At 42.0% G+C, this 23,390-nt stretch overlaps 2 protein-coding genes across 2 annotated transcripts in view; one reads left to right on the top strand and one right to left on the bottom strand.

The window, feature by feature from the left end:
• LOC119659851 (thialysine N-epsilon-acetyltransferase) overlaps positions 1–23,390 on the bottom strand; it is a 147,018-nt gene that overhangs the window by 29,822 nt on the left and 93,806 nt on the right. The window lies entirely within an intron of this gene.
• Positions 107–23,390, top strand: part of LOC119659849 (box A-binding factor) — an 85,390-nt gene continuing 62,106 nt past the window's right edge. The window contains exon 1 of the mRNA XM_038068148.1: positions 107–627. Coding sequence (XP_037924076.1) covers positions 603–627 — 25 coding nt within the window. The 5' untranslated portion in view covers positions 107–602. The remainder of the gene's footprint in view (positions 628–23,390) is intronic.

Below are 23,390 nucleotides of genomic sequence, written 5' to 3'. Positions count from 1 at the left end.
TCCGCGAGCCTTTAAGGATAGTCGAAGGAGTGGTTGCATTTTGAATCGGAATGTTAGTGCTTTCAAGTAAAATCTGTCTTTTGAGTGCAGAAATTGCGAATTTGGACAAATACTACTCGGTTCGCATGGCTTAACTGCGTGCAAATTCAATCGTGGGGAATTCCGGTCATGTAGGCAAAGTCAAAGTTGCGCTTTTAACGAATTATTCAAGATTCTACAGCGTTCTTAGTTTCCCGAAATTTTCAAGAAATTCCAACAAATTTACACTTTGTACCGAGGAAATTTGAATGTTTACTCTGAGGTCTGACTATGCTTCCATTATTGTGACTGACCGGACAAGCAGCAGCAGCGAGTCGCCGTCGTTGTCGCCTCCATTTGCGTCTGTATTTACTATGTTCGATGCGGAATTAGAGTTCCTGCTGTGGCGCGATGTTTGAATTCAGTGGTCGGCGGTTTCACTCCACAACGTTACAGTGTTTTATTAGATTGACGCTAGACACGATCGCGTTATTTCCTCAGATTTAGAATTTTCGCAGTTCCGAGTGTCCATTTTGTTGATTGAAACGTGTCCAGTGCTGCCGGATCACCACCCCCCGGAAATCATGTCCTCGAAGGATTATTTTGGCGGTAAGTGATCATCACTAGTATCTTATCACTTCCGTGACTCCCTATCGTTGCGTCCGTGGGTTTTGGCGTTCAGCTGATACGACTGCTATCAGAAACGTGATTGGCTTTATTCAAACGTGTATTTACAAATAGATGCCCCACACTACGATGGTGGAAATCTGCTTTAGTGATAATAAAATATTATATCATATACAGCATGGTACCCACGCCGCTTCCGCTAAGTATTAAAAGCGCATGAATGGCACGGACGATAACGCCCGATCGTTCCAATCTTATCAAAAAAAAAAAAAAAATAAAGTAAAAGTGAAAAACACAGAAAACAAAAAAAGCCGCACAAAAGCCAAGAAAAACAAAAGCATCGCGCAATGCACTGCAGCCATGGGAACACATTGAACTCGGGAAAACATATCGTACTCGTACTATTGTTGTTGTTTTTGTTGCTGCTGATAACTGCTTTTTTATATTTTAAATTATCACCTTCCGATAAAGATATGATAAGAGAGGCTCAAGGTGTGATAACACAATCTAAAACTCTAATCAACTTTGGGTTTTACAGCGCTCATTGCTTTACATGGAGCGCAGTCGACGTTCGGTTGCTTTTTCGAAAAGTTTAGTTTTGTATAGTTTCTAGAAAATTATCGTGCGGAAATAGGCAGCATCTCTGACTGTCCATAGCAATCCGGGTCGCAGTGAATCCGTATCTTACACAGGAGTAGCCGTTGTATCAGTTATCATTTTCTCGTGAAATACCCTGCGTTCGTGGCTCGTGTCCGTTTCAAATAATTTAACTGCCATTGTAAATTATTTTAATTAATCAATAAAATAGAAAATTGTAGAAAATTAATTGCGCAATCATTATTTCTTCTCCTCGACGTTCTCAGTGAATTTTCATTGGTGCCTGGAAACTTTTCAAAATGGCTGACGTGTGTTTTTTGTGTATTTTCACAACACAAAGTTCTACCACATCGTCTTCTTTTTATGTTGCTGTGTTTTAATTTTGAAATAAATCGAAAGGTCACTTAGGAGTGACTTCACGTCGGGTGCTACATACATATGTACATATTTGTAGCTACAGTAACTTAGCATGAATATATAATGTAAAAAGGCCAGTTGCGATGCTATGTATCTGCGTAATAATGGCTGCCAGTAGTGTAGTGGAAAACACAAATATCGAGTTTAGTGCTCTGAAATTCCAAATGAAATGTTCTGTTCAGTTCAATGTGTGGGAATGATCGTTTGTGTGCGTTTGTGACGAAAAAATGTGAATGTGCAAAGAAATTTGCTTTTTTTTGTTGGAAAATTTTACATATTTGGATGTTTTCTGCGGATCTGAGGCTGCCTCCAAGTTGCTATGACGAAGTTGCACTCGTTATTATATGCAAATCTAATTTTCAGGGCAATAAACAGTTAATTAAAACACATTCTTCCAATTCTTCTATTTTGAAACAACCAAGTTAATTTCTAGAAATAACTTGATTATAACGAGGTCCAATCGAAAAATGTAATTTTCTGATCAGCGATTTTAATTTATTTTAATGAGAACACAAATGGCTCTTGAGTGAAAAAATTAGGACTCAGCGCTTATTTATTCTAGTGGACTGCGGATTTCTGATAATATCCCTAATATCTTACCGCACAAACTGCAACTTACATCAAGGAAGTAGCGAAAGTAGCGAACACATATATAGGGACAAAAGATACTTTGCCTTCAGGATACTCAAAGCAAACCTGGTTAAAATCTTTCAGAGTCTTATACCTTTTTTTAAGAAATTTTATAAATAAATTTATAAACTTTTGTAATGATGATGAATGTTGGGGATTTTCAAAATGAACATGCAAGTTGACTATTTTCACCACGAGGAAAGGGACGAATGTTGATTGTTAAGCTCTTCAGTTAAGCGCATACGTGTACTCGACACACGCTTGTCCTTTGCTAGCCAGTTCTCGAAATTGGCGCGGCGTTCACCACGTACCTAGAATCCAAACATTCACCGATAACGCGAATATAACGCCGGGAAACAAAAGTAACATAGAAGAAAAAAAAACAATGGTGAAGCCGAAAAAAAAGTTACCCTAAGATGCCATGATCACCAGATTGAAATTAACGATAGATTGTATTCAATCGGCGATAACTATGGGGTCATCATCATAACTTGACCTTAAGGGAGTACGGGGGAAGTGGAGTGTTAGAGGATTCTCAAATAGAAAAAAAAAAACAAATGAACAACTTCAACGAATTACTATTTGTTTTTTTTCGAATGGAATCTTGGAAAGATGCTGATGTGCCATGTGGGGTCTGCACCAATTAAAATCAGCCCCCTTCCTGTTCATGGTGATTTTGCGAATATCACCGAGGGCATTACCTTGCAGTGGAGATTTTGGCTACATCTGCACGTCCAACTCAAACCTCTGTTACGCTTTCCGAGGGGCGCAATCCAACTTGCCTTTGACCTCAGTTCCTCAATTTTGTAGGATTCGATACCTACGTTGAAGACGTCATCACGTTGAATAAGTCCCCTAGCCTCATTTACTTCTTCGTGGACTTCGAGCAATGAAAGATAATGTGGCCCGCTTGATCGTGGTCGCGCATTCGGAACAATTGGAAAAAGCATTTAATTTGTGTCAGGTAGTAATTTAATTCTTTGTCCCTTCGCTTGCCTCATTTGTTACGATCGATAAATCGTGATGAAGTTGGGAGAGAGACGTTTCCGATGATGTGGTTATGTAATCTGATGTTAACCGACACAACCACAATAGTGATAGCATCGCATACTAGATGGTCATTTGGCAACCTGTTGACTCTATATGGATCATACTTAAGACTGAGAAAAGTGATAAAACCTATCTAAACGAGGTAACTCCGCTACCCAGCGGGACCAAAGCCAAGGAAGAAGGAGAGTGTATGAGCCCAACGACTCTTTTTGAAGTTATCCCATCGTTGCTATGATTTCTTGTACAGTTCTAGATTGGTGTTCTTAGTGTAGTTAAGATAATGCGCTACAAGGTCTATTGAAATCTTTCCCCCGGTGACAAACGTTGCCCCAGCTAAATTCTCTCCAAAAAGCATTGAAGTGTCAGCATGACTGGTCGATATCCCGAACTCACCGAACGACCAGATAGAAACCGTGCATAACAGGATGGATTTCACTGCCCTTGCGATAAGCTGGTCCGTCGATAGAATTGAATTAACCTTTACGGTCTTCTCTAGCACATTCTTAGTGCCCCTTGGAGCTCAGCTTGCTATCGATCATCACCCAAATATCTAATGATCGATTTTAAGACGACCTAGTGAGCTCCAACGTCACCGGTGGAAATACTTTCAAATTAAATAAAATTATCTTTTCATTTACAGTATGATAACTGTGAAACAGATAATTTTATTCACTTAAAATACAACCTCTTTTCTTCAAAGTTAATAACATAATTTCTACATACTAGATCGTTTAGTATTCCCGAAAGCAAGCAGAATTTGAAGACTCTCCCTAACAATATTACTATATTCCGATTTGTAATAAGGGCTTCCATTCTCTCTTTCAGCCAAGTCCAATTTGACTATTTGTAACCATGATTTGGTAACTATAACTGTAGACGTCGTTAAGTCGTCGTTTGAAGTCCAAATGCCGAGCACAATACCATATAAAATGCTTTATAACAAGAATCCTAATCCGAAACTTGGGAAATATCTGCTTTCACTCGGCTCGGCTTGTCTTCCGTCTTGTATCAGAGTGTTCAAATTGAAAGCATTAATGACATCAGGTGTCAGCGTTCGTAAACCAGGCTTATTGAAACCAATATTTACCGTTTGTATGTCGTCTTCCCAAACATATTCTCTACAACGGATGGTTTCAGGGATTTCCGCTAGGTAGGAAACATTTCTTTCAATAAGGACGATTCAAACGTGCTTATGCATCACTCGAGAATTTGGAGCTGCATCTGAAGTATTTTTTGTCGATTAACTCCGCACATTTTCCGTAGTTTTTCCTCGATAGCTCCAAGAATTGAAAAGGTGTTTTGTTTGTCGCTTAGTAGAGGTCCTGCTGTAGAAAAGAAACTGTAATTATTTTCAACAAGGACCGCGGACACGTCAGTTTAGGTGCAACTTGCAAACCCTACGGATTCATATCAACCTTAATGCAAAGTGGCCTGTAGTAATCTCAGAAGTTCGCTTGTTCGTATGGCTACTGCGAAGATTCTGCCTTTATACCTCTAGGTCTGCTTGTGTTACGAAAAGATTAAGCTATTGCATCACCTAAGCACCAAGACGGTCAACAAGGCTGATAACTACAGGTTTGCTAGTCGTGAACACCGACTACGCTTGATAATATTTTAAATCAAGAACCCCGGCCCTCATTTCGATGAACTGCTAGCATTCAGGTTAGCTCCAGCAGGTGCCGTCCGATTCAAAATATTATCTGTGCGTGTTGGTGACCGTGTTGGTGCCAAGGCGATGCAACAGCCTACTCTCTTCGTAACAGAGTTGGCGCTCAACGTGGGGTTCGAAAGGTGGCAACCCCACTATCGTATTAATAGTATTAGGATCAGAGTTACCTTCGCTTGCGGATACTGTGATGCATAAACTTCGAAGGATTTTGTACACCAGGTGAATGTCCTCTTGTAAGTTCGAGCCTGACACTCTAAACAGCTCTTCAGTGGAGAATGTGGAAAGAAGTAGAATGTACCTTGTCCATTCACTTGTTCATCCGAAGTTCAAAAGCTCCACCTTTTAAATGTTTGCCGAGCAGTTATCTCAAATTTTTGACTTACCGCTCATTAAATTCCAATGTCGCGTTTTATTGAATTTGTGCGACAGGGGGCCAACAATTAGGTTGGGGTGGGCCGCCGCAGGGGTACCATGTAATCATGCCCGCAGGAAGAAGAAATGAAGACGGGGGTCACTCGTTGTGTAGGTGAGTGAATCAACTCAGGGCTTATCCTTCCCCGTCGATCCCTCTGCCCATTAGTTTTCAAGGTTTTGTGTAAAACAAAACATTTTTAAACTTGATTCATTGTCTGCCTGTCTGTCACAGGCACATTTTTTCAAAACGAATAAACCGATTCCAACGAAATTTGGTGGACATTTGGGAACTATTAAATTCCATGCATACAGTGCGTGATATAAATTTGTGTGAAGTTTTAAGGTACATGCAAAGTGGAGATATAAAAATTTAGCCAGTATGTCATGTGGGCTATCAAATGAAAGGTCTCAATTAGTACTTTCCGAAACTGATATTAGTTTTGACGTAAGTTTCAAAATGCGCGAGTAAAGACTCAAAATGTGGACACTTAAAGTGAGACAGGATTCATTTCCGGAAGCTATCCAACCCAGAAAATTTAAAAAATTAGGGTAGTGGGCTCATATAAGATCTAGGCTTCAAAATATGTCCCACTACGATGTATGCTTAAATAAACTTACTAATGGTATATTACCAACTTTTAATTATTGACTCAACCCCCCCCCCCCCCTTCTTAAGTTTATCATAGGAGCACCAACATAGAGAATACTATCGCGCATACGTGTGCCAAAATTCATGGAAATCCGGCTATTAGTATCAAAGTTATAGCAGTTCGAACTTATCAATTTCGCGCCAATTTACTGCATCCTAAGCCTTGCAACGTATGACGTCGTAATTAACGATAATAATTGACATTCGAAATATTAAAATTCCATTCATGAAGAATCTACTTATCCCCATCTCTTTTAAAGGTTTTGTGTGAAACAAATCCTCCTCGGTTCAATGTCTGTCTATCTGTCCGTCATATCCGATTTACTCGGAAATGGTTAAACCGACTGTTACGAAATTTGGTGAGAACATGTGGTCCATGTGTCCTTTTACATGCAGCGAGTGGCGCCATTTTGTGTTGAATTTTAAGAGGGTTTCTCCATACATGCGCAAGGAGGGTGGAATTTTTATTTTCACGGAACATGATCATTTGGTGTATCAAATGAAAGGGCTTAATTGATACTTTTCGAAACTGATCTTATTTCTGCTATTGGGTGAAACATCGGAGAGGTAGAGGAGAAAATGCGGGCCTCAAAAAGTCAAACAGGGCATGGTCTCAGAACTTACCCAACCGAAAAATCTGAAAAAAATCACAGTGATGCTACTATATGAAATCTAGGCCTCAAAATACATCCCATTCCGCACAAATAAAGTTAATAATAGTATATAACCATGTTTTGGAAATTTAAAGGAAAGCCCCCTTAAGTTCATTCCAGGAGTACATCATAGATGATAATATAGGACATACTTCTGGAAAGTTTGGAGGCAATCCGGCTATTATTAACAGAGTTATAGAAGTTCAAATATTCGCATTTCGGGTAAATTTATGAGACCCAAGTCATGCATGACGTCATCACCATATAAAGTGAACTTAAATGAACAGCAGGGTAGATGGGGACGTTTTAGTTTGCCTTTTTTGTTTTTTCTTAGTTATTTACTCAAGGTAGATATGTATGGGTATATGTACTCGTATATGCTAATAAACTGTCATGCACAAAACCTTCTATACCTGAAGCGTCTAGCTTCGGGTTTTCCGACTTGTTTTTATTTGGTTTCCTTGCTTGTTAGGCAGTTTATCTCCGTTGGAAGAAAAAAATTTCGGTGGTATCAACCCGCTCCGAGACGTCACGTCTCTGCTAGAGTAGCTTACCTAGGGTGGGCTTAGGTGTTGGACTATTGAGTCAAGACACGTGAGAAAATTTCTGGTTCCTAGCAGGCAGATAATATTATTAAATCAAGAACCAGGCCATCATCTCTAGGAAGCAATGTCTACATTTTCTGGTTTCACTAACAAAAAAGACGACTTGTGGATTCGTCCAGGGCAGGAGCAACTCATTTGGTGCTGCTTCACTTTTGCCCTAGGAGCAATACTGGAAATGGTTCCACATGTTAATAGTTCTCTTCGCACACAATATGAGTGCGAATTATATGCAGGACTTTTCCCGGGTCGCTATAATGGAAATACCGTAGTGGTAATGCAGCCTTATATGCCTTGACTAGACGCTGGGGCAGTGCCAGCTCTAGGAGCCGCAATCTAGTCTAAATCCACTAACAAGTTTCCTTTCTTCCTTCCTTCTTGAGTGGGTGAGTCCAACTTGTCTGCCTTAGTTGGCCATTCGGTTTTTTCTTCTAAAGCGATTTACTTCCTTTGGGACATCATATCAGGTCGACACATGTCTGTGGCTATGTTAGACAAATGTCTGCCTCAGCTAAATGCCTGTTTCAAACAAAGTCTATTTCTATATCAGACGAATGTTTGTGTCTTCCTCATATGCGCCCACAATGGCGTTGTCGTGCTTTCTTGAAGTGTGACCTAACCATTACCACTTCCGTCTTTTGATCAACACTTCGCCGGCCCTTATATCACCCAAATTGACTAATTGTTATTGTCTCAGGCCCCGATGACACGATGCAGGCACGAATTAATGACGTATGAGTAGAGGTAGCAGCTCTGCATACGCTGCGGGAGCTGCTATGGATATTTCAAACAGTAAACTTAACTTCCTCGCCTTGGGCGCATTGACGCCTGGAATGATTTCTTCATTTCTTCATTGTTGGAAGGATGTTACGGTGAGTAGCCATTTCATCCACACGAGGTGGAACTTCTTCAGATGCTATATGATTGAGAACTGTGGTGACATGTTTCGTCCGTCTCTTAAACTACTCGTGGTTGTGAATGAAAAGTTGGCTGTAACCATCCCTTAGAGCTCTATCAAAAGCCTTTTGCGACCACTTGCAAGCTCTTTCATTACGCGGTATGCGATAACGAAATCGCGGTACTGAAGCTCAAGTGCTTACAATATTCTGTTGTGAATCCGTCCAATCAATAAGATAGCTTTTATGCGAACAGAGCGGGGACCGAAAGCGAAGTTGCAAGAAGACGCTGTAAGCGACCAAGATCATGTTATCCAATCAGATATTCCAACAAGCTGTTACCAGAGCCCACCTTGGCCTTCAGATTACCCATCATGATCGCAATTTCATCTTTAGGAGGCTCCTCCTGGATTGCATTGAGTTGCTCATAGAAAGCTTCCTTCTGCTTTACATCGGTTGTCCCTGTTGGTGTGTAATACTGCACTATTGAGATGTTTATCACTGTGAAACCGATTCTTATAGTTTCTTCTTCTTTTTCTTCAGCCTTTGTCCCGTTCACAAGCGGGGTCGGCTCGTCGTGATCGGCTTCGCCATTTGGCTCTATCGAATGCCTGATCTGGGTGCAATCTCGAGGCTTTCAGATCCCCATCCAGCGTATCAAGCCACCGTTGCTTAGGTCTGCCTTTTGGTCGTTTACCATCGACTTCGATGTTCAGACCAATCTTTGCAAGTGAATTCTCGTTTGCACGAATTGCGTGACCATACCATCGAAGACGCCTCTCTCGCAACTTTTCCACGATCGGTGCAACCCCATAACGATCGCGGATATCCTCATTTCGGATGTGATCTAAACGTGTGACGCCACTAGTCCAACGTAGCATCTTCGTCTCCATTACCGCGAGACGCCGTTCATTGTCTTTTATGGTCGGCCAACACTCAGAACCATAGAGAGCGACTGGACGGACAACATTGCGGTAAATTTTAGATTTGAGACGTTCGTTGATACGTCGATCACAAAGGACACCAGTTGTGGAACGCCACTTCATCCAGGTTGCGTTAATGCGTGAAGCAATTTCATAACGCAGTTCTCCATTGGTTGATAGCGTTGACCCGAGGTATTTAAATCGCTCAGATCTGGGCAGATCACTGCCGCTGACAGTGATTGTGCCTGTTTCATGGGGATCGGTCGTCAAAAATTCAGTTTTGTTTAAATTCAATCTGAGACCGTGTTGCATGAGGCGATCATTCCATTTTTGAACAAGTTGCTTGAGATCATTTTTGCTATCAGACGCTAGGAAAACATCATCTGCATAAAGCAGTGTGTAGGGCGCTGGACGTTGAATATCCCGTGTGACGGTGTCCATAACAAGGACAAAGAGGAGTGGTGAGAGGGCACTTCCTTGATGAACTCCAACAGAGACACGAAGCGGTTTTGATACACCCGCCATACTTCGAACTTTACTTTTCGGATCGTGGTAGAGCAATTGAACCCAGCGCACGAGTTCTTCTGGCACGAAGTGTTGTCGTAAAGCATACCAGATGAGTTCGTGTGGTACACGGTCAAACGCTTTCTCTAGATCCAGAAAGGCAATGTAAAGAGGGCGATGCTTCTCACGGTGTTTCTCCATGAGTAACCGCGCAGCGTGTATTGCGTCAGTAGTTCCGCAGTTCTTGACAAATCCGGCTTGATTCACGGTTATTTCAACGATTTCGCGAATACGGTTGTCAAGAATGCGTTCAAAAATCTTCATGGTATGGGAAAGTAACCGGATCGGACGGTAATTTGAACATTCTGCTGGACTACCTTTCTTTTTCCATATTGGAACAGTGGTACTTTCTTGCCAGTCAGATGGTGTTCTTCCTTCCTGAATAACCCGGTTAAAGAATTCACTCAGCCACGGTGTTGGGTCCCAGCTCTTTGCTTTCCAGAGCTCAGATGCGATGTCGTCAGGTCCTGTTGCTTTCCCCGATTTCATTTGTTTTATTGCCTCCTCGACTTCAGTTGCGCTGACTGGTGGAACTGCTCCAAATGTCGGCAATGATTGTGGAAGTGGAGGATGAGCAAATTCTTCAGTTGAAATCTGCTCGAAGTATTCTCGCCATCTATCCGTGGCGGCTCGACGATCAGTAAGCAAAGTACCGTTCTTGTCATTAACACAACAGAAGTGTTCGATATCCTGTGTGCGTTCATCACGGCTTTTAGCAAGTCGGTACAGATCTCTCTCGCCATCCCGAGTGTCCAGTTTATCGTAAAGATTTTTGAAATGGTTCGCTCGGGTGACAGCGACCGCTTTCTTTGCTTCCCGGTTGGCATTCTTATAAATTTGCCAATTAGCAGGCGTTTTATCGTCGAGAAATTTGTGGTAGAGGCGTTTCTTTTCACGGACCTTCATTTCAACATCATCATTCCAAAGCCAAGTATCTCGGTTGATGTACCGCTTACCCGGCTTGGTGACCCCGAGGGTTGCAGAGGCCGCTTTGTGGATCGTGTCTTTCATTTGGTTCCATGATTCTTCCACATTCGTAATGGTTGGCAGTCGTATGAGTGAGACCGTTTCTTCGTTCTTCTCACCAAATCGCCACCATTTAATGCGCGGCGGACCAGTGCGTTCCTCACGCCGTTTTATCGGTGGCTTAATTCGCAGGACAGCAATCAACGGCCGATGTTGAGGTGCGATGGTCTCATAGGGAACGACTTTGCAATCAGTGACAGTGGTAAAATGTTGACGTCTTATGAGAATATAGTCGATTTGCGTTTTATTGTTCCCACTATAAAATGTGGGAAGATGAGACAATCGTTTGATGAACCATGTATTCATAAGTACAAGGTCATGGGTGTCCGCAAAATCGATTATACGCTCGCCACCTTCGTTGCGCGCTCCGAACCCCTTTCCTCCATGGCACCTGTTTCCGTCTGCCTTTTCACCCACATGACCATTAAGGTCGCCGGCAATGATTATGTAATCGTCAGCAGGCACGTGACAAGTCTTTTCATCGAGAAGTTGCCAAAAGGCATCTTTCTCGGCATCAGGTCGGCCTGTCTGTGGTGCATACGCGGTGAAGAAGTGAATAGTGCGATCAGCTGATATAATGGTGAGCTTCATCAGCCGATCATCAAATCGTTCGACTTCTTTAATGGCATCACGGAAATCCTCTGAGATGGCAATTCCAACACCATATTGAGTGTGTGGGTTACCAAAATAGAGAAGTTTGTAGCCATTTTTACCGCGTTCGCGTTCAATGTCGCAGCTTTTGGAACCAGACCATCGGGTTTCTTGCAGAGCGCAGATGTCAATGCATCTTTTCCGAAGGGCTCTTGCGAGTTCCTCGGTCTTTCCAGTTAGGGTACCAACATTTAGCGTGCAGACACGTATTTGTTTTGTTCGTTGTGTGCGGACTAACTTGCTTACGTCCTGACGCCGTCCATGCGTCAAGAACCCTTGCCCATTTCTCGACAGGACCGGGGCCCGTCCTGCCGCGTCGACTGAGGTGGACGCCCTAGCATTTCTCCGAGGCCTGTGACTTAATCCGATCTTATATTCTGTTAATTACCGACTGCTAAGGCATGAGAGCGTATCTAGCGGATGCTGTAAGAATTAGTCCAATATTGGATGCACGCTTACTTGAGACAGGCTTGCTGGAGTCTAACAGCCACAGTGCTTTAGGAGGAAGACTAGTGCCCCCAATGTTCCTATCCGGATTACATTCGGGTGCTCATAGAAAGCCTCTTTCTCCTCTTTATCGAAAGTTCGTTGATACATAGCATTATACTATTGATATATTCTTTTTTCTGGACATGAAATGGTATTAAACCGGCACCGGATTAATACATACTTCCGACAGCCTTGCTAAAGCAGAATCCCAGCATCTTACCTTGATCAACCCCAAAAAGTCTAGGATGTATCGTTGAAATTCTCTCCAAAGTTTGAGTGAGTGGACATTCTGGGGGCTTCGGTTCTGCCTGCAAGGAGTATTCGCATATTCCAGAGTCAACTCATATACCGAAATGTCAAACGATGACGGCTGTACGGTTTCTTACCAGGGCAGAGGAAAATCGTCAGACGCTGCCTCACCTCTGCCCTGAGAACAGCGTGACCGGAGCGGCTCGCAGATGTTAAATGCTCGTTTATATAATTCGTAGAACATGACATGACTACGAATTATATTGAGCGCAAATCCGCCTTATTGACCAGAGCTGGCCAGAGCTGAAAATATTTTGAGAATGATGGTGTCCTAAGTCCGCATCAACTTAATGCTGGACCGGACCAAATGGGGAGCACAAGAAACTGTAAAGCCGTCGTCGCTTGACATTTCTGTGATGTTTGGGTGCAAGCCCTAAGCGAGGGGTCCGTGGACCAGGAAAGAGGGAGTAAGTTGCTCCCCATTTGGTCCGGTCCAGCGTTTAGTTGATGCGGACTTAGGACCCCATCGTTCTCAAAATATAAACTCATATGCCGTTTTCGAAAGCAAATGGTAGTAGCCGAAAAATGGTAGTAGCCCATTTTATAGTAATCGATCCTTTTATCACAAGCAGGAAATACTTTCAGGGAATTCTAAACCTCTCAGTTCACAGGGACTTCCCGGCCTAATAGTAACTACTATCAACCCGGGTGGAATTTATTTCACCTACTCTCTAGGACTTATGTATTAAAAGGCCATTCATTCTATAGTGACTCTTTCCTTTATCAAGTGGGCTTGGGACCATCTATGGCAGAATTTGCCTTAAACGAATTTTCGAGCTCGTCGCCCTTTTATATTCCTTCCAATATATTTTCAGATGATATTTGGGCATGCTATGCTTTGTTGGAGGAAATCACATAAGAAGATTGTTTTACGTACTTTTTTGAGATTTGAGTTGACGGGGTGGGAGGGAGGGAGGAGTGAGAGGTGGAAAGAATTAAATGGGCTTCAATTCAATTTGGACACTATATTAGTCATATTTCGGACACCTTTTGAGAATTTCGGTGAAGATTTTAAGCCAAAAATAACGATGTTCTGCGACATTAGTTCGTTAAAGGTCGTAACAGGAGCTCTACAACTGCGTGAGGTGTAGCAGCTTTAATTTTAATTTGACACCAAGAAGGTTTTAACTTTACATTACATGCGGGTAAAAAAAATATTGCAATATACATCATTTTTCAGGTTTTGAAGCCCATTGAGAAATCGAGGAGTGAGAGGGTCATAAAGGGATCACTTGAATTAAGGGGCCATTCTCAGAAACCACCCACCACAAACAATCTGAAAAAAAAAAATCATAATGATGCCTCTATATGACATCTAGGTGCCGAAATACTCTCCATACCGATATGTGCTCAAATAAAGTTAATAATAGTATATCTTTATATTTTAAAATCTTACCCCCCTAGACCTACAAATATACAACAAATATAAACGCACTTGTACAAGGGATTGACGCCAAATATTTATAAATATGCTATTTACAGAGCTCTACAAAATTAAGTAAGGACATAGTCTGAGTCCGTCAGCGATAATCAGCAGCTAAGTTAAGGATTTATCTAATAAAAGCAATTTCACCCCTTAAGTTGCAGTCACTTTTTCTTCAAATTGATTTCAGTACTTCTGTGTTTAAGTTTCTGACCAGATCCATGAGGTCATTTATAAGGGAGCACTTTTGGTACTTACAGTGCAGTGCCATCGAATTATGAACACAAGAAAATTTTGATATCTTGCCTTTTGAACTCAAAAAGGACCAAATGGTATGGAATTTATTTAAATGAGTGATTTGAAACAAAATATAGTTATTTTAATTTTAAAGTTATTAATATTTTGCTCTCATTCCTTTCCCATTTAGGGCAAAGATCGTCTTTTAAGATTTTAAATATTATTGCTTGTTTTCGCTGCCTTCTACAAAGTGCAAGGTTCCAGGACTTGTTCACTATTACTCCCTAAACTATCACTGAAGGAAAGTGTTTAGCAGTTACTTGAACGCAAGAAGGGTGGTACTTTTCTCCTCATCATCATCGAATTGGTTTGTCATTGCCTTCACTAAACAGGAGCTAAAAAAACAAAATTAGTCGGAACAAGTTTTTGTAATAGCAAATCTTCAAAATCACTTTTCATTCAAGTTCTACCTTTTCCTAGTCAGCTGCAGTGAATGTTTTATACTGCTTTGCTAAATTCAAATGGATTTTTTTCATCGTCTCTGATGAATTTTAGGTTTTTTTGTGGGACGATATGAGTTTCAGCACATCGACGTTCAAATGGACAAAAAGACTCCACTAGTTTCCAAAGATTTTTGGACTTTCTTTTTGGAATTTCTAGCAAATGTAGAAACTGTATTCATACTTACCCCTTCTAATTGAACAATTTCTTGGTAATTATGCCGTTTACCACGAATGAGAGCAAGAATTACTCCTTTTTAATGTTTTGTCTGCAAAGCAAAACCTTATTCGGTTCAATGTCTGTCTGTCTTTTTCTTCAGGAGGGGGAAATCTTCAAAAGACACTGGTCTGGACACATCAGCGTGTAGGATTTTTACCCACTAAAACCACCCTCGACTCACTCCTTCTCCCACGGAACCACCATACGGTATTACATCATGGGGCGGAGTCAGCTCATTCTAGCTTAGTCACCTTTCTTCCATACGCCGCGCACGCGACCTCACTTTTCTCGTCTCCTCTGCCTTTCACAGTTTGGTTTGGATAGATGCGATCATGGAGTTGATCGCATCCCAATTCTCTTGATGCGCTAGCTTTTCGGCACCACATTTTCTGGTACCAGCACGTCTCCTAGAGTGTCCTCTAATTTCCCCCTTTCTTCCACAAATCTCAGACAGTGGAAGAATACATGCTCCGAGTCCTCTGGGACTCCATCGCAATTTGGACAGTCGGGTGACGTCTCTAATTTAAACCTGTGCAGTTATTGGCGATATCCTCCATGCCCCGTGAGAAACTGGGTGAGATTATAATTAATCTCACCGTGTCGTTTCTCCAACCACTCCTTGATGGCAGGAATGAGCCTGTGCGTCCACTGACCCTTTCCCGAGCGTTCCCACCGCTCTTGCCATCTATTTATGGGTCTCCCCCTCTCAGCGTTCTTCGTCTGTAATAAGGAAGAGATTGGCTTCGCATTGTATATATTCGCTATCTCATCTGCCAGGATGTCAATCGGCTATAGCTAAGCTTCCTGTCTATCACCACCCCCAAGTATTTGATGGTCGGCTTGGAAGTGATGATATGATTCCCGATTCTTATACAGGCTTAATTTCTCTTCCGGCGCTTAGTGATGAGGATCGCTTCTGTTTCTCCCTCCGCCAGTGTCAGACCTGAACTCTCTAGCCAACTTTTAACAGCACCGATTGCCTCGCTTGAGTATAACTCAGCATCTTCGAGATGCTTTGCGACAACAACCAGTGCTATGTCGTCAGTGGGAAGTACATCGTTGTACATGATGTTCCATAGTAGTGGGCCCAATACGGAGTCATGTGGGACACCCGCGGAAACAACGTACTCCTGGGGTCCGTTATCAGTGTCGTACCAGAGCCTCCTTTCAGTTAAATAACTATCGACAATTGCAACGAGATAGTCGGGAATACCAACCTTCGCTAGGGATTTCCGTATTAGATTCCAATTGGCCGAATTGAATGCATTTTTCACATCCAGGGTTAATACCACGCAATATTTGCTGGTACTACCCTTTCCGTGAATTGCATCTTCGGCCAAGCCAGTAACCAATTTGATGGCATCAATGGTTGATCTGGCTTTACGGAACCCATACTGCCGATCTGAAAGGCCGCCTTGGCTTTCAACAACCGGGAGTAATCTATTATAGATTACCCGCTCTAGCATTTTCCCCAGAGTGTCCAAAAGACATATGGGTCGGTATGAGGATGGTTCACCTGGAGGTTTACCAGGCTTAGGTAGAAGTGCCAACTTCTGCCGCTTCCAAGCCCTGGAAATATTCCCTCGGACATGCACGCTTCGAACAACCCAGCGAATATTGATTTCACGGCAACTTAAGGGCCTTATTCGGTACTCCGTCTAGGTGCTTTATTGTCTCCTATTCTACCGCAGATCTCCAGCAATTCGTCTCTGGTGACTGGCCAAATTCCCGTCACATTCAGAGGTGGTTGGAATATGTCGGTGCTCTCTTCTTGCGAGGGGAATAACCCCTGGATGATTTTCAGCAAGAGGGTGGGACACGTGATCTGTGGAGAGGAATGGCCTCTGAATTGCCCCATCACGATTCTATAAGCACTCCCCCACGCGTTTACGTCCGCTTCTAAGCATAGCTCCTTAAAGCATTTTCTCTTGCTTCGCTGGATGGCGAGCTTGAGGGCTTTGCGGGCTGTCTGTCTGTCTGTCGCACGCACTTTTCTCAGAAACGGCTATACCAGTTGACACGAAATTTGGCGAGAAGGTGGGAACTGTGGACCCCAGACATGCACTGAGTGATATCCTTCTCCTTTGAGATTTAGGGGGTTCCCATACATGAAAAAGGGGGGGTGTAAAAAGTTTTTGCACTGAATATAGCCATGTGGGGTATCAAATGAAAGGGCTCGATTAGCACTTTTCGACGCCGGTCATTTGGTTTAAATAAAAATGATTTTGAAAATGAAAAATAAAATAATTCATCTTAATGATGTCAAACATTTTACAATGATGCCAAATGTTTTCACATTGTAAATCCCTTGTTTTACCAATGTATGATAATGCTACAAACCACGGCATCCAACAACGCCCTATTAAGATTCTCTTCAGTAGTACTTTTAAGCGTAACATAACGGTGCTTTTTCTAATGTCAGAAGAGAGCACAGATGTGAGCAAATAATAAGAAGCCGATGGATATCAAAAAAATATCCAGATCATAAAACTAGATACACTAAATTTCATAGTTGCATGGAAATCAGCGGTGTCATAATTCGCTGGCACTACACTGTACCTATTAAAGTGTACTAGGTAGTAACCTTTTAAAGAAAGCAGAGGATCGCTCAATGTTATCGTGCGTTTCAAATCTTTCTAAATATACCTCTATCGCTAAGGTTGTGATGCACAGTCTGTATCAAACTGAGCATCGCTTAATACATGCACCTAGTTTTGATATATAATAGCTTGGTTTATTATCAAGTGCGAACTAAAAGATTATTCTTTGATTTGATGAGATATAATCTAAAATATATTTCGCGCTTCGATATTTCATTAGTTCTTCGGGTTTCGGTAAATTAATAATAATCATCAAACATGGTTCACTTGGGGTTCAATTACACAGACCTACTTCGATAAGTCAAAAAGCACATTTACATGAAATAGGCATTGTTTCACTTAATAGACTCAATGTTCATAAACAATGGTAAGAACCGTTGCTATGTTAATATACATGCATTCTATATATACATACGACCATATGTACCGAGCAACATATTTGTAGAGTGAGTTGGACGAGGAATCACTTATGAGTCCCAATGGTTCTGCGGTGCTTTACTTAAAAAACAATACTCGTAAGCGTAACAAATGTAGCGATTGTCAGCATGTACAAAACAAAAATATATATACGTATATATGCATGAACATGCATAAGTATGCGACATATGTTTGACGCCATGCTTCCCATATATAAATTTAAAAAAATTTGAAAAATGTAAAGTGAATTACTTGAGTTGGTTTTCCATTCCATGGTGGCAAAAACGCATAATTTCAAGCTGACAGGAAGTTATGAGGTCTTTTGTTTTGTATCCCATCTAAAGTGCTGATAAGCAAATGAAAAGGAAAAAGAGAAAATGTGGAACCGTCCAAGAAACCTATGAGGAAGTTGGTCATGCTGGTCTGAATTTAAGAACTATATCGGAATGGGAGCTTTGTATTGTATTTTGTCACGGGTCATCGAGAAACCATTTAACGGGCTCAGAAAATTACCCTAAACAGCTCATGATATTTGTAGTAAAAAATTATGGAAGAGGAGAACGGAGAGCCTGCATACATTATATATGTTTCCCTGTGTGTTTCATAGGCGACATAAAAGAAATTGAACCTATGTTGGAATTCCCAGGTTCCGAATATGTCAGTCATATTGAGTCTAAAGGCATGAGTTCATTGGATCAAAATTTAGTCTAGGCGATATACAAATCTAAATCGAACAATCTAGGACCACAATAAAACTCAGGCAACGCTTACACCTCCACCAAAATCCGATCCAAAACTCACTCCAGAAAACACCGGATCTATTTGACCGCATGACAAAACCGAAGAACTATTTACTTTCCTCCTACAAACATTTGTTAGACGCATTTCATATCCTCTCAAATGTGTATTTTTGAAACATTCCAACAAACCAAACACCATCACGGGAAAATGATCGTGAAAGGAACTGCACGACTCGGGCCTTTCACTATGGATCGCAATTTAGACCTCTTCCTTGTCAACATCCATGGGTACCTTTGCCGAGTCAAGAAAAGAGGATCGACGATATTTACTTTGGGTCAATATTATGCTGGGCACTGAGTTTGTCTTCCTGGCCATAGGACCAGGTTCAAGGAGAAACGAAAGGTAACAGAGGAGAAAAGAATGAAGCGATAAAGTAAATAGAAACCTCTTTGAGGCTATTTTTGATGTTAGATCCTTGAAAAGGTGATGGCTACAAACATGTGTTACCTCATTTTGCATGACTCAAAAACTAGAGAGGTTGTGGTTTGTTTAGTACCAATATGATTTTTTTCTGATATTTTAGGGATGTAATACTTTAAGAGCGATCTTAACGTCAACAGGATAATATTCAAAATGTATTGATTAAATGGTGACACGTGCTATTACTGATGTGTGACCCTTGCTGTTTGTTTGCCTTTAAAAACTGGTGTTTGTTATTTAGAGTCTTTTTATTTTGCAATAACACTTTACCAGTCAGGGTTGGTTGCCCTTTCATCCCGCCTAAAAGTGAAGAACCTCGAAACTTTCTTTCAACGACTCATGCAAGCAAGTAAGCGTACAACATGCACAAAATAAAGGTGATAAAAATATCGCAGATTTTGCAGTTGATATATGTACATACTCACAAAAGTAACGTTGAACGGAGCTGAATCAAGATCCTACCGATTATATTGGGTTGGGGAAAAAGTAATGTCGTATTTGTGATCGAATTTTAACGCTTTATTTAACATATTTAGAATTATCCGATTTAAGTCAAATATGCGCCGTTTTGTTCGCAAACTTGTTGCCATTTAGAAGGGAACTCCATTATCCCCCCTTATTTGCAGAAACCTCAGACAGCCACTTTTCGCAAGCCTCTTTTGAGGCCAACTTAGTAGCACCAAGTGCGTTTTGCATGGATCGGAAGAGACGGTAATCCCTTGGTGCCAGGTCCGCACTATACGGTGGGTGCAATAGGACATCCCATCCGAGCTTCCGTAGCTTCTGGCGGGTCATCAAAGATGTGTGAGGCCGAGGGTTGTCCTGGTGGAGAAGAACAGCATTCCCATTGACCAATCCTGGCCGCTTCTGGTCAATCGCCTGCTTCAAACGGTCGAGTTGCTCACAGTAGAGGACCGAATTGAGGGTCTGGCCATTGTTGAGCAGCTCATAGTAGATGACTTCCTTCCAATCCCACCAAATACACAGCAAAACCTTCCTGGCCGTCAATCCGGGCTTGGCGATGGTTTGGGCTGGCTCGTCGCGCTTCGACCACAATCTTTTTCGCTTAAGATTTTCGGACGTGATCCACTTCTCATCACTAGTCACCATCCGCTTCAAAAATTGGGTCGAATTCGTTCCGTTTCAGCAGTGCATCGCAGGCGTTGATTCGGTCCAAGAGATTTTTTTCCATCAACTTGTGTGGCACCCAAACATCCATCTTTTTTTGGAATCCAATCTTCTGCAACGGTTCCAAACGGTTTTATGGTCCTTACCCAGTTCGAGCAAATGCTTACATGCCGGTCTACTTGGATGATTTCGACGATTTTATCGGTTTCTACGACAATTGGCCTACCAGGGTGTATTTTCGACATCCACTACACAAGAAAGAAATCGATCGAACCAACGCTGTGCTGTTACATTATCGGACCCAAATTTTTTCGGCCGCCTTCGTTGCATTTTTACCTCTCAGGTAGTAAAAACGTAAAATATGACGAATTTCTTCCTTGGTGGACTCCATCTTTGAAGCGCTATAACTTGAGACTGAAACGTACGATCATAAAACTGTCAAAGAGACACCTGTATCCCAGATTGTTGTCTTCAAATCGCCGTATAGTATGACCCGATGCGATAAGTATAACACAAGATATGTTTTAGTATCGCCATCTATTGACAAAATACGACATTACTTTTTCTCCAACCTAATATTAGCGAAAAATTATGGAATACCCCAAACATCAAAGGAAATCGTTCAGAATCTACGAATCTACGATCTAGACTTTTTCTCCGCACGCATCAATTCGAAGGAAGTAGGCGTCTGGTTGCAGAGTGAATTGATAGTAATGCGGGAATAGAGATTTGGCAATATCGTTTACGATGTCGGAGTAATTCACCTTAAACGCATCGTCGTCAAACTTCTCTCTTGAATAGCGTCAAGGTTCTGGGTCATTTGACTTCTTGGAGTCCAACGATAGTGATGTTATTACGGGACCCCTCGCTAAATGAACTAGAAATTTGAAGAGAAGAACAGAGCTATTCGGTTTCCGTTGCCAATGTCGTTTTGATATACTTGATAAAGCCCGCCATTCACTTTTAGTTCGGCCTGTCAATTACGCTTGAAGAGTCCGCATTTGACCATCGGCTGCAACGTGGATGGCATGCAGTTAGTCTGTCAGTTTTTACTGCTCAGGCGGCCGACGATCGAATGACATGTTTATTTAAGATGTGAGGGAAAATTTTCTGCTGTGAGCGAGAATTTGATAGGCATCTTTATTACTGATTTCTGATAAATGCTCATCAAAATATCTGAAATTCTCGACTCAAGGCCTTCCACGCCCAGAGTTGAACTATTGACACGACGGCTTGCCGGTACGTGGATGGTGCTTTCAGTTCAACTGGTGGGCGGGTACATTGCCTACTTGGATAACGTTCTTTTTCCAAGGAGGCGCTTTGTTCAACCCCAACCTGGAAAGATTCCCTGGTTGACTTCCCGTTTTGTAGCATGCAAAACTCGCCATTTGCTATTTTAGGACTTTAACGCCCAGCCTTCACCAAATGGAAATAACATTGGGTAGCATTGTTGTTGATATTATTTGCGGTGGCCGCGTAATAGAGTTGTATAAAACACACAAGCTGGAACTTTTCTACTTTTCCTTGCTTTCTGACTGGACTTGGACACTTGGAAATTTTATATCAACTATTCCATGACGACGGCTAATTCATTTGATGCTTCTTTTATTTATCTCTTATTTTATATATTTTGGGGCTTATTAAATCAGCGCTTACTTAAAGGTGAAATGAAAAATACTCAACGACATACATAGGCTTGATACTATTGGCGTGTGGAAAGGCAATCAAACATACGGTCAAAGATCGAGAGAAGAATTGTCTTCAAATGGCCAAGAGATTTTTTTGGGATTACAGACTCTTCCCTGGCGGTTCAATTATGAAAAGCCGAATGGACTCAGAGGTGTTCTTGGGAAACCAATTATGGAAGTGTGCCTGATTCCTCAGAAAAATAACGACCACTTTCTAAGCGAATATATATTGACAGCAGAAGAATGTCTGCGACTAAATGGGGGTCGCAACATTTGAACTGTTCCGAAAGTTAGACACTAAATAGCATGTCAAGACAGTTGGTGTCACCAGTTGCTGTTGAAATTTAGCATGAATGAAACACTCCGGATGTGCGTGCCTGGCCGCTCCAACATGGCTGACAATGAGGAGACTGACAGATCGGTTCGTCTAGGGTGTTGCTCCACGATGTTGGGGCCAGGGTCAGTTGAAATTGTGGGGGTTTAGGCATCCAAATGGAGAAATTGAATTCCTGTCGGCAGTCAAAAACCTTTGTGGAAAAACCCGGCCGTGAATACCGGCATTTTTACTTTCCCTTTAAAATGGGTCATGCAAACCTTACACTGGCATAGCTCGTTAAAATGCCACATGAAAAAAATGGGGTGTTGATCCAAGTCAATGTAAAAAAGAGAAGGTGATGGTTGCACCTCTCATGTGTGCTGCACGGATTTTTCAGACTTTAGACAGAGATAACTCGGTTTTCTTAAATGAAGAATCTGGGAACTCTCTGCCAGTGGGAGACGTTGTTAGATTCACAAACCGGCTTAAAATCCATAAGTCGCCAGGAGCCGATGGATTAAGAGCCGAATTGGTTAAATATGGAGACGACCAATTACACCAAGTGGTTCATCAGCTGATGCTCAAGGTGTGAGACAGCGAATTAATGCGTGGTGACTGGCAACGAGGCATTATCTGCCCCATACATAAAAAGGGAGATATCACACAGTGCAGCAATTATAGAGGTAACTCGTTGCTGAGTACCATCTATAAGATATTCTCCGCTATCTTGCTAGGCCGGATAGCCCCATACGTCCAGAACATCATTGGCCCATACCAAAGAAGCTTCACTCTAGGCAAATCAGCAACAGATCAGATTTTCTCTCTGCGACCTCTGCGGCGAGCGATGGACAAACTGCTGGAATATGGACATCATTTGCACCATATTTTCATCGAATTTAAGGCCGGCTATGACAGCATAGCCAGGGTAAAGCTGTCCACGGCCATGAGAGAATTCGGTACCCCGACGAAATTAATAAGACTGACTAGGCTGTCCAGACCAATGTGCGCGGTCAGATAAAAACAGTAGGTTCACTCTTGAGACCAACGGTCTAAGACACGGAGATGCCCTATAATGCGTCCTCTTCAACCTGACCCTGGAGAAAGTGATTCGCGATGCAGACTTAAAGGCGAGAGGCACCATTCTCATCTCAAGTCTATCCAACTACTGGCCTACGCTGACGATATTGACATTATGGGAAGAACAACCTGAGATATACAGTCTACCTTCATCCAGATCGAGCAGACGGCGCGAGATCTTGGGCTGCACATTAATGAAGGCAAGACGAAGTACATGATGGCAACGTCAGCGCTGAGACCGTTGAAAATTTCTCCTATCTAGGGTCGAAAATCACAACCGATAACAGCGTGCGAAACATCTCAGCATAGGGTCAAAACTCTTACTGTACAAGACTATGATCTTGTCAGTCCTGGATTCTTAGCAAACAAATTGCGAACT

Source organism: Hermetia illucens, chromosome 6, assembly GCF_905115235.1.
Source record: "Hermetia illucens chromosome 6, iHerIll2.2.curated.20191125, whole genome shotgun sequence".
NCBI classification, from domain to species: Eukaryota; Metazoa; Arthropoda; class Insecta; order Diptera; family Stratiomyidae; genus Hermetia; species Hermetia illucens.
The sequence above is the reverse complement of the archived record's forward strand: the minus strand, read 5'-3'. Positions and strand labels throughout refer to the sequence as shown.